The sequence below is a fragment of the Sycon ciliatum genome, chromosome 1, assembly GCF_964019385.1.
Source record: "Sycon ciliatum chromosome 1, ocSycCili1.1, whole genome shotgun sequence".
NCBI lineage: Eukaryota > Metazoa > Porifera > Calcarea > Leucosolenida > Sycettidae > Sycon > Sycon ciliatum.
The window spans coordinates 67,857,790-67,870,319 of record NC_088643.1 but is presented as its reverse complement, the minus strand read 5'-3'; the positions used below and the strand labels follow the sequence as shown (position 1 = coordinate 67,870,319).

Genomic DNA, 12,530 nt, shown 5'->3' with positions numbered 1-12,530 from the left:
ACGATCAGTGACATAGCGGGACAAGTACGGGCGATGTTGTAAATAGCTGCTGAACGGTTAACGCTGTTAAAGGCATGTTAAAGGCATTACTACTACTACTACTACTACTACTACTACTACTACTTGACACAATCTTTATTAGGAAACTTGAAATGGAGATGTGAAACACAAATACAGCCATGTAGATGGAGCAGCAATGCAATACAATGTCCAAAAACTCAAGAATTCATTATCATGGGGCAATGTTGGGCAAATGTCTGTCAGGTACTATCACGCTCAGGCTGCCCGCAACCTGCACATCGTCGTGAAATTCATCCTGTTGCGGCGGTATGACGATCTTGAACCACGCAAACAGGTGACTGCCCATCGCATAAGGCAGACTGACAGCTTACAACGGAGCTGACCCATGATAACCGATACGTGTAGGTCGACGTTCTTCTCAGCAATCAGGCATGCCAGTGTCTTCAGTGCCATTGAACATTCTCTGCCAATCATGCCCGAGGTAGAAAAAACTAGCGGTGTAAACGTACCTCTGTCAACTGCTGTCACCCGCTCTCCGTACTGGCGCTTCTTCATCCGTTCATGCGTTCGGAGCTGGCTGATGACTTCCTGACGCGACAGCAAGCTTGCTGACTACTACTACTACTACTACTACTACCACTACTACTACTACTACTACTACTACTACTACTACTACTACTACTACTACTGACCAAACCACTTTTACGGGCAAAAAAATACCATGGTAAGCACACAAGTGATGGAAAAGAGTGAGTAAGAACGAAAGAGAGAAAGAAAAAGAGAATGCACTAGTAGAGAGGTTCTGCACAACGAAAATTCGAACGAAGTTTCGCGACAGGCCTTGCGAAAATGTGTACGAATTTTCGCACGAACTTTGTGTTCTGCACATTTTCGTAGTTTGCACGCGCCAAGTGCACGTACGACATGACCCAATCTCACGAAACTTCCTACGAAAGTTCATTTCGCGTTCCCTGCAAGTTTCGCGTCCAAAGTTGCGAAAGTTCGTGCGAAGTTTCTCACTTCGTGACGTAGAGCGAAAGTTCGTACACATTTTCGTTTTGCAGAACCTCTCTAGTATGTCAAGAGAAGTAATCAATTGTTAAGGTCTTTGAGCTATTGTTATATTGTCCAGATTGACGCATGGACACTGAATCTCAGCCGGCAGCCTACTACTACTACTACTACTACTACTACTACTACTACTACTACTACTACTACTACTACTACTACTACTACTACTACTACTACTACTACTACTACTACTACTACTACTACTACTACTACTACTACTACTACTACTACTACTACTACTACTACTACTACTACTACTACTACTACTACTACTACTACTACTACTACTACTACTACTACTACTACTACTACTACTACTACTACTACTACTACTACTACTACTACTACTACTACTACTACTACTACTACTACTACTACTACTACTACTACTACTACTACTACTACTACTACTACTACTACTACTACTACTACTACTACTACTACTACTACTACTACTACTACTACTACTACTACTACTACTACTACTACTACTACTACTACTACTACTACTACTACTACTACTACTACTACTACTACTACTACTACTACTACTACTACTACTACTACTACTACTACTACTACTACTACTACTACTACTACTACTACTACTACTACTACTACTACTACTACTACTACTACTACTACTACTACTACTACTACTACTACTACTACTACTACTACTACTACTACTACTACTACTACTACTACTACTACTACTACTACTACTACTACTACTACTACTACTACTACTACTACTACTACTACTACTACTACTACTACTACTACTACTACTACTACTACTACTACTACTACTACTACTACTACTACTACTACTACTACTACTACTACTACTACTACTACTACTACTACTACTACTACTACTACTACTACTACTACTACTACTACTACTACTACTACTACTACTACTACTACTACTACTACTACTACTACTACTACTACTACTACTACTACTACTACTACTACTACTACTACTACTACTACTACTACTACTACTACTACTACTACTACTACTACTACTACTACTACTACTACTACTACTACTACTACTACTACTACTACTACTACTACTACTACTACTACTACTACTACTACTACTACTACTACTACTACTACTACTACTACTACTACTACTACTACTACTACTACTACTACTACTACTACTACTACTACTACTACTACTACTACTACTACTACTACTACTACTACTACTACTACTACTACTACTACTACTACTACTACTACTACTACTACTACTACTACTACTACTACTACTACTACTACTACTACTACTACTACTACTACTACTACTACTACTACTACTACTACTACTACTACTACTACTACTACTACTACTACTACTACTACTACTACTACTACTACTACTACTACTACTACTACTACTACTACTACTACTACTACTACTACTACTACTACTACTACTACTACTACTACTACTACTACTACTACTACTACTACTACTACTACTACTACTACTACTACTACTACTACTACTACTACTACTACTACTACTACTACTACTACTACTACTACTACTACTACTACTACTACTACTACTACTACTACTACTACTACTACTACTACTACTACTACTACTACTACTACTACTACTACTACTACTACTACTACTACTACTACTACTACTACTACTACTACTACTACTACTACTACTACTACTACTACTACTACTACTACTACTACTACTACTACTACTACTACTACTACTACTACTACTACTACTACTACTACTACTACTACTACTACTACTACTACTACTACTACTACTACTACTACTACTACTACTACTACTACTACTACTACTACTACTACTACTACTACTACTACTACTACTACTACTACTACTACTACTACTACTACTACTACTACTACTACTACTACTACTACTACTACTACTACTACTACTACTACTACTACTACTACTACTACTACTACTACTACTACTACTACTACTACTACTACTACTACTACTACTACTACTACTACTACTACTACTACTACTACTACTACTACTACTACTACTACTACTACTACTACTACTACTACTACTACTACTACTACTACTACTACTACTACTACTACTACTACTACTACTACTACTACTACTACTACTACTACTACTACTACTACTACTACTACTACTACTACTACTACTACTACTACTACTACTACTACTACTACTACTACTACTACTACTACTACTACTACTACTACTACTACTACTACTACTACTACTACTACTACTACTACTACTACTACTACTACTACTACTACTACTACTACTACTACTACTACTACTACTACTACTACTACTACTACTACTACTACTACTACTACTACTACTACTACTACTACTACTACTACTACTACTACTACTACTACTACTACTACTACTACTACTACTACTACTACTACTACTACTACTACTACTACTACTACTACTACTACTACTACTACTACTACTACTACTACTACTACTACTACTACTACTACTACTACTACTACTACTACTACTACTACTACTACTACTACTACTACTACTACTACTACTACTACTACTACTACTACTACTACTACTACTACTACTACTACTACTACTACTACTACTACTACTACTACTACTACTACTACTACTACTACTACTACTACTACTACTACTACTACTACTACTACTACTACTACTACTACTACTACTACTACTACTACTACTACTACTACTACTACTACTACTACTACTACTACTACTACTACTACTACTACTACTACTACTACTACTACTACTACTACTACTACTACTACTACTACTACTACTACTACTACTACTACTACTACTACTACTACTACTACTACTACTACTACTACTACTACTACTACTACTACTACTACTACTACTACTACTACTACTACTACTACTACTACTACTACTACTACTACTACTACTACTACTACTACTACTACTACTACTACTACTACTACTACTACTACTACTACTACTACTACTACTACTACTACTACTACTACTACTACTACTACTACTACTACTACTACTACTACTACTACTACTACTACTACTACTACTACTACTACTACTACTACTACTACTACTACTACTACTACTACTACTACTACTACTACTACTACTACTACTACTACTACTACTACTACTACTACTACTACTACTACTACTACTACTACTACTACTACTACTACTACTACTACTACTACTACTACTACTACTACTACTACTACTACTACTACTACTACTACTACTACTACTACTACTACTACTACTACTACTACTACTACTACTACTACTACTACTACTACTACTACTACTACTACTACTACTACTACTACTACTACTACTACTACTACTACTACTACTACTACTACTACTACTACTACTACTACTACTACTACTACTACTACTACTACTACTACTACTACTACTACTACTACTACTACTACTACTACTACTACTACTACTACTACTACTACTACTACTACTACTACTACTACTACTACTACTACTACTACTACTACTACTACTACTACTACTACTACTACTACTACTACTACTACTACTACTACTACTACTACTACTACTACTACTACTACTACTACTACTACTACTACTACTACTACTACTACTACTACTACTACTACTACTACTACTACTACTACTACTACAGTCGTCCCTCTCTAATCCGGCACCTTTTGCTACGGCATTTTCTGCTGGATTAACGAGGGTGCCGGATTAAGAAATCCTGCCCTCTGATCCGGCCCTACCCAATTGCATGCATGTCTCATATGTACGTCAAAATGCAGGGTTTTTCCGTGTCAATCCAAGTATTTGGTGCACGGCTTTATATTCTCAATTGTTCTCCGGGAATATACACAGTGATAAAGTGATAAAGTAAAACAGAGAACATGTTCACATATACTCTTGCACACACACGCACACACACACACACCTGAAAATTGGCAGGACACTACTCCCAAGGCCGTCATCACACCACGTTCTCCGACTCCCGTTTACGTCTACGTCTATGGTGAAAAAACCAAAACGGATACGGATGGTCGTGTCATCAGACAAGCACAGTTCTTGACCCGTACACGCAGTCAGGTTTTTAGAAATTTGAACCCACGTACATAGAAGTACAGGGTCGCTCAGAAAAAGGCTGGGGGAGATACGCACGTTCATACAAAAAGTCGTATACCCCCCCCCCCCCCTCTCCATACCACGTCTACGTCTCCCGTTTCCTCTGCTCCCGTTTTCACCCCGTACACGGATCATCATGCATGACAACCGACCAAAAACTCCTTACGTGGACGTAGACGCAGAGCGCTTTGTACCATGGTGTGATGACAGCAGGGAGTCGTCAAATACCGGGAGTGGAAACGAGATGCGCGAGCGTGATCCATGCTCGCCTAGGCCTCGCGCTGGAGCACGCCGATTTTTTCCAAATAATCTTTTTTGTGCCACATTCACCAATTCCGCGGGATTTTCAAAATGTCAAAATGTATTTTGGTTCTTCCTGCAAGCGGAGCAGTTTTGACGTCTCCATACATAAACCTTCTCGTCAGATTTCCGCTTCCCTTTTGTAGTATTATCACTCTTCGTCGTGGATTCGTCGGCAGTGCATGGTCAAGCTGGACAGGGAGATATCGGTAGCCATTTTACGAGTGATGTTTTAGGAACTTTGGCGAGAGGTGAGTAAAACCAAGCTTTATCGAGTGAATACTTCTATCACTGAATAGCTTTGTTTTGGTTTGTTACACACGCATGCTGCATGTACAGAGCATTCGATTTATCAACCTCCAGTCAAGTACAGACCCAGGGAAGCTTCTGTTGCAAGGGCCATCCACTACGCCGTGAAGTTGAACAGCCCAGAAGTTGTAAACTTTTATCTAAGATTGACATATTTTATCGTGATATTGCACATGCTGATCGTCATCGCCGAACTGACCTGTTGAAGATGGTGAAGAGGAGTAAGGTTGGCACTATTAATCTGGCCTGGACGTCTCTCCTCGAGACACTGTCCAAGTTGCCAAGTCATGAGAAAATGGATGTCCTGGGTGAGTATCATCTCTTTTACTTGACTAATGATCGTGCATAAATGTGAAACTCGTAAAAAGAAATGCAATGGTAGATTTAAGAAACTATGTGATGGTCAGGAATCAGGATACACATGGCATTCTCTACCTGGATGAATATTTGTGACAATTTTAATATAAAAATACTGCGCTGTTTTCCGTGTGCGTTTTGTCCAGACCTGGAGACCACATCAGCTGTGTTTTCAAGTTTAATTTGCGGTACAGTAGTGGCAAGAAAGCCGTCCATCATGCCAGCATCATCCGCAGCAGCAACAGCAGCACCCCAGCCCATCGCCATAGTCAACTGCACTGCAGAGACACCAAAAAGATACCATGGTGGTTGGTGTGTTGTTGCGGTGAGAAGAGAACTGGAAGCTAGCAGAAAGCCTGAGTTAACTAGCGTCAAGTCGGTGTTGGCGACTTTCGGCTATGAAATTCTGGCCAACATGTCTCCGAATCTACCAAACTTTGAAAAGATAATTGAATCTGAGACGCATGAGCATCCACCGTGTGTGTGTTCGTGTGTGTGCATGCACAGTGTGGGCATGTCAGTATGTGTGTGTGTGCTGCCAAAGATGGCTCTCTTGTCGTGCCGATTGAATATGGTCCCTGATCTCTTGGCAGACTGCCGGCTTTCTGCCGTCGCTCGTCGTTTCCATGTTGTCGGCCCCGCAAGGGGACAGGTGACCGTAATGGCAGTGTTTACCAGGACCAGGTTTGTGTGTATGTGTGTGTGTGCATGCATGCATGCATTCCAGTGTGTGTGTATGTGGGTGAATGTGCGTGCATGCGCAGTTCGTGCATGCCGTGTGTGTGTGCATGTGCAGTTTGTGCATGCCAATGAGTACGTGCGCACCCGTATATTGGTGCGTGCATGTACGCATGCGTAACTGCTGACACCCAAAGTTGGCAAAGAGAAGCGAGACAGAAAGAGAGAGGGATTTAGAACAGTTTAATTCGGTGTGCATTGTCAATTCTGTGATACTCGACACAATCGGCCAAATCTGTAATTCGATTCTCAGTGTTGGTGGTGGATATACGTTGTCATGCTTCCTCTTGACATGAGACATACTGAAAGCGGTGATGTTCTCTTACACTGAAGAAGAAAACAAGAGAAATTCCTTGACTTTATAATGTTGTCGTGATTTAAAAATCAATAATGTTTTAGAAACGAAGGGTCCCTCAAAAAGTCAGTGGCATATCATCTTACACCGAGAAAATTAACAGGTAGCACCTATATGAAAAGGACAATGGTTACGAGAAGTTTTTTCGTGGGTCGAACCAAGTGGCTTTGATTACTGAGGCTGAGCTATTTTCCTCGATAAATTACATCAAAAGTCACGGCACTATCCGTGCGTGAATCGGGCCTCCAGTCATACATCGCAACACTGCGATAACGCCTACCGATAAATTAGGTGTCCTCCTACTAGTAAACGAGCAGACCACTGCAAATATCTCTGTATACACGTTCTGATGGACGCTTTCTCCCAAAAAATACTCAAGGCTACTCTAAATTGCATTTGACGACGCTGAGGTACTCAAGGCACTGCAAAAATTTTGCGCGAGGCGAGCATGGATAATCAAGATTAAAGGGGAACTCCACGAAAAAATGAAACTTTGATAGCCTGTAGAGTTTCGGGCGCTGAGTCGAATGGTCTTGGTCCGAAGTCTCTACGACGAAGCGTTCTTGAGATATTTCACTTTGAAATTGCAAAAACGGGGGCCGCGCCCTGACGTCATGCGGCCATTTGGTTACATCATCACGGGCTGCCTACGTCATTGTGGCAAAGTCGTTTCTCTTCGCCAGTCTACAAGCACTAATTTTAGTTGGTATTTCAAGGGAAGATGGGCGATTCCGAACAATCCTCTGTCCCCAGCAATGAAGGCAGCGATGCTGAGGCCAGTGAGGACGACCAACAGCCCACCGCCGCGTATGGTTGGGGCAGGGAGCCCAGATACTCTGCTGAGGAGCTGCCATCGCGTGTAACAAATGTGGAGGAAGAAGATGCGTCAGCAGCTGCGTCCGACAGAAGACGAGTAGCTTGGCCACCAGAATCTCGATTCGTTTGGGACTCCGACTGGTGCGAGCGTGGACAAAAGTGTATAGCCATGCCCAGCCCGCGGGAATGATTTTGCTGGTAGGATGCTGCCGTCGCTGTCGACAAGACGGCCCAAGGTTTCTTGCGTAGCGGACCTCGCAGATTACGAGATCGTATCCTTGCATTAGGCTGTGCTCATCACTGCTCTTCGAGGTTATCTCGACATGCAGAAGCCGCCAATGCCAGTGACAGAAGAGTCTGACATTAGGTAAGCCTCAATTAGTTTGCCTTGACTTGTCTTGTGAGGATCGCGTATCAGCATGATACACTTATTCTTATTTTTTGGGGGAAATTTATTGTTGTCAGGCGCACTACAGTAGGCGTCGCACAAGAAAGACATTGTACTGGTAGTTATCACAAGTTTCATGCATGACACAAACAAATTTCTCTTTGCTCCGAGTATGTCTTGACTTATCTTGTGAGGATCGATGCGCGTAATGTTTTGTGTGTAACTAATTATTGTTGTCAGGCATAGCACGAACAACGTTGTTCTGTACTATAGACCGTGCTATCACAAGTTTTCATGCATGACTCACATTTGTCTTTGTCATTTTCCCTTGGATTGGTACAAGATCTACAAAGTATGGTAGGTAGTGTTCTGTTGGTGAAGAGAGCACTGCACACAGTTTATGAGCACCATGGGTGCATTAATTTTGATCACACCCGAACCCACACTTTATCGTTTCAAGCGATAGACTTTGTCAATAAACTCGTTTTCTAGTATACCATGGCATGCAACGTACAAGCGTGGGGTCAAGAAAGCGTACACCAAAATAATGCACGATTTCTGGCAGGAGAGTAAGAAATCTGTACTTTCTGACCAAGACATCTCTGTGCTAGTAGGTAATCGAACGCGTCCTAATCAGTATTCATCCCCCAGATCATTGGAATTCAATTTGAAATCAGCAATTATGGTAAATTCTACAAGACCCTCCATCTTTGTACCAGTGGACACTAAATTAGTATGGCGCGCGCACTGAAAGTGCAGGTAGGTACCGGTAGGTGCAATACAGCGCATATGTAGAGTAAATGAGTATTTGACTATAATAATTATTACGGTACAGCAATGTGGTATGTGTACAAGCACTCATCATACACATTCCATATATGACATTCTGTGTTTGTGTAGATCTCTACGCTATGCGGCACACAGGCAGTACACACTATGTACACGGCAAATTGGGCAAGCACGTTCGTTGTCGTCTTCCAGCCTGCGTTGTGAATACCATCAGGCAAAGATATCCAAATCCTGCACCACCTCAGCCTTCTCAGGAGGCTTCCACCTGGAATTTGGCAGGGAAACACGCTTCTCCAAGGCAGGAACATGGAGGTTGCCATTTGCAACCGCTACCACCTCACACATGAGCTTGTCAACATACTCATAGCTCTTTCTGTCGTATAATTTTCTATTTTGCCACAGTCTTCTTTATGCTTTGAGAACTGGACTTTATACCTTCCTATCGCGGTCTTTTTGGTTGTGCTGTGGCGACGGTTGACATTGACGTCGTCAAGAGCTGCGAGATGTGCGTGTCCAATCATCCCCAGAATTGAGAAACGAATGCGTTTGAGAATGTAGTTTGGCATGACACTGTGATATACCTGCATGGCAAAAAGAATGTGGAGAAAACACACTTGCTTAGACAATATACTGCTGTATGAGAAAATGGAAACTTCACCGTACAGGACGACTCTTGTTCTCAATTGCATTGTTCGTTTCATTCCCTGTGTTGCCCATAAGAGACGGGAGCAAAAATGTTGCAGCAGATGTTTGTTGTCTTCTGGCGTGGAGTGGCGGCGTCATTAGATGTACACATAGTCATTTCACTAAGTATACCACTACTACAGGATATGTACTATCCTTAGGCTAGCGTGCGTGCGAGTGAGTTTGAGTATGTGGGTGCGTATGTGTGTGTGTTGCATACAACCAGAACCCATTCCTTGTTCGAAATTAGATTTTTTTTGGCCTGGTGATCCCGCAAGCGTGGAACTCGGAGTGTAATATATTTTTGTTTCACTTTACTTGCACTATTCCAAGGCTGTCCAGACTTCTAACAACTGCTCTGAGTGATATGGTATTCATGCAACCATGCCTAAAAGTAGGGTAGCTGTTATAAATAGAGACATATCCACGCAATCAACTTACACTGGTTCAGTTTGGCAGGATTGGTGAGACAGTTCGTCGTGCATGCTGCCTGCACATCGCAAGCAAACAGTTCTGTAACCTTCGTACTTGCTGGGGGTCTGTCTGTTTGCGTCCCAGTTGATGACAGATGTGCACAGTTTGAGTACTGGTATGCGCAAAGTTACTGGGGTAATATCGTTCATCAGCTAGCTGCAGTCGGAGTTGATGGGGTGATGTACTCTTCTGATCCTGATGGGACGTATCTCGCCCTGCTTTCTCAGTTGCAGCTTGTTGAGTTCGCTTTGCTGGAGGCTCACGGTTCGGAGGGCACTGGTACACTGATGAGGGCTTTCCTGGACGGCGTACTCGTCAAAACTCAGCTCTCAAGTCCCTCTGGATCATAAATGCAGCGAGCAAACATAGCTCGTGCTGCGAAAATAGGCTTGAAATTTTCACGACGCATTGCAACATCTCGGCGCTTTGCCAGGTCTCCATCCTTTGGGAATTTGAGAAAACTAACCCCAGGAGGATGATGTGATACTGGCACAATCAACAACACAACAATTTGGCATTGCAGCGGCTCAGGCGACTTGGCAAACTACTTTCTGAAGTGACTTTCGTCCTGAAGAAAGTGAGATTCAAAATCCAAGTATTTTCGCACATTGCCACAATGACGTCACACATACATTGGTATGGGGCGTGGCTAAAATTGAAATATCTCAAGAACGCTTTCTCGTAGAGACTTCGGACCAAGACCATTCGACTCAGCGCCCGAAACTCTACAGGCTATCAAATTTTCATTTTTTCGTGGAGTTCCCCTTTAACGGCGTTTCCACTCCCGGTATTTGACTCCCTGGATGACAGCCTAAAATAATAAGTAGGAATTGAACGAAAAAAATCGGTTTCGTCAGAAAGTGCGCCGGTTGGCAAGGGTTCCGGATAAACAAGTGCCGGATTAGAGAGGGACGACTGTACTTTGAAGTACTTGATAGTATTTAGCCCCCCCCCCCCTGGGGGGGTTATGATTATACTCTACTCTTGCTTGTACATCACCTAATCACCATATCACATGTGGGTAGGATACAACTCCCGGATGGGGGGATCTCTTGATAACACACTGGCTTTGCAATAAAAATGTACATGAGAGAGAACTGCCTCCGTCTGTACCGAAAACACTTCCTAACTCAATTGTGGTATGCCGATGATTCGTGCCCGTGGCTTCTGGACCCGAGCACAGGATGCTTTCTTTGACGTAGATCTACGCGTCTTCCATCCTGACGCGGCGTCCTACTCGGCCCAACCACTGGATGCCCTACTGCTTCAGCACGAGCGCCAGAAGAAGCTGCAGTACAGAGAGAGAATCCTCAATGTGGATCATGGCACATTCAGCCCGCTGGTGTTGTCAACTTCTGGTGTTGCCTCCCCTGAATGTGAAAGCGCCTCTGTGGCTTGCTTGCCAGGGCTGATTCCAGCATGCCCTATGCACACCATGTTGCATATGTGCGCTGCAGGCTGTCTTTCGCGCTACTCCGGTCCGCTGTCATGTGTGTCCGTGGGTCTCGGACTCTCGGTCGGCATACCATCGTCCAGCTAACGAGCTCAGGGAGCTGGCGGTGGTTGAAAGCCGGATCTAAAACCAGTTGTGTAGTATACATGTAGCGTAAAACTATGTGTTGCTTTTGCCCGTAAAAGAGGCTGTTCTCTTCCTAACACACGTTGATACTTCATGTGCACCATACAGTTTGTACAACGCGAGTAACAAAACAGCATACGTGGTAAGATACGTCCAGCCACCAGCTCAGATTCATCGAATGCAGTACATGTACATGTACAAGTAAATAGATGAGGAAAATAGAAGCGGGGAGGCAAAGAAAGACGACAATCATGCTGCCTGGACTGGGCATAATGTGTAGCCATGGTAATCAAGTACCTGTTGATACAGCAGCAGCAGAACGGAAATCCATACTACTGCCGGCTCAAGACTGACCATTTCGACTTGAAGGCAAGACGAGAAGTTGAAATAAAATTCAAGGAGTAAGCGGGGGAGAGAAAGACGGACAGGC

General features: G+C 42.6%; 1 protein-coding gene and 1 long non-coding RNA gene across 2 annotated transcripts; one reads left to right on the top strand and one right to left on the bottom strand.

Moving 5' to 3' along the window:
• Positions 1 to 1,408: 1,408 nt before the first annotated feature.
• On the bottom strand, positions 1,409 to 3,271 carry LOC135807209 (uncharacterized; the record flags this gene model as incomplete). The annotated part of the gene is made up of 1 exon (XM_065321222.1): positions 1,409 to 3,271. A coding segment is annotated over one exon (1,863 nt), but the record flags the coding sequence as incomplete, so codon positions are not given.
• A 4,573-nt stretch (positions 3,272 to 7,844) lies between these two features.
• On the top strand, positions 7,845 to 9,803 carry LOC135805059 (uncharacterized). The gene is made up of 2 exons (XR_010551114.1): positions 7,845 to 8,553; positions 9,475 to 9,803. It is a non-coding gene; the product is annotated as an uncharacterized LOC135805059 (long non-coding RNA).
• The last annotated feature ends 2,727 nt before the right edge of the window (positions 9,804 to 12,530 follow it).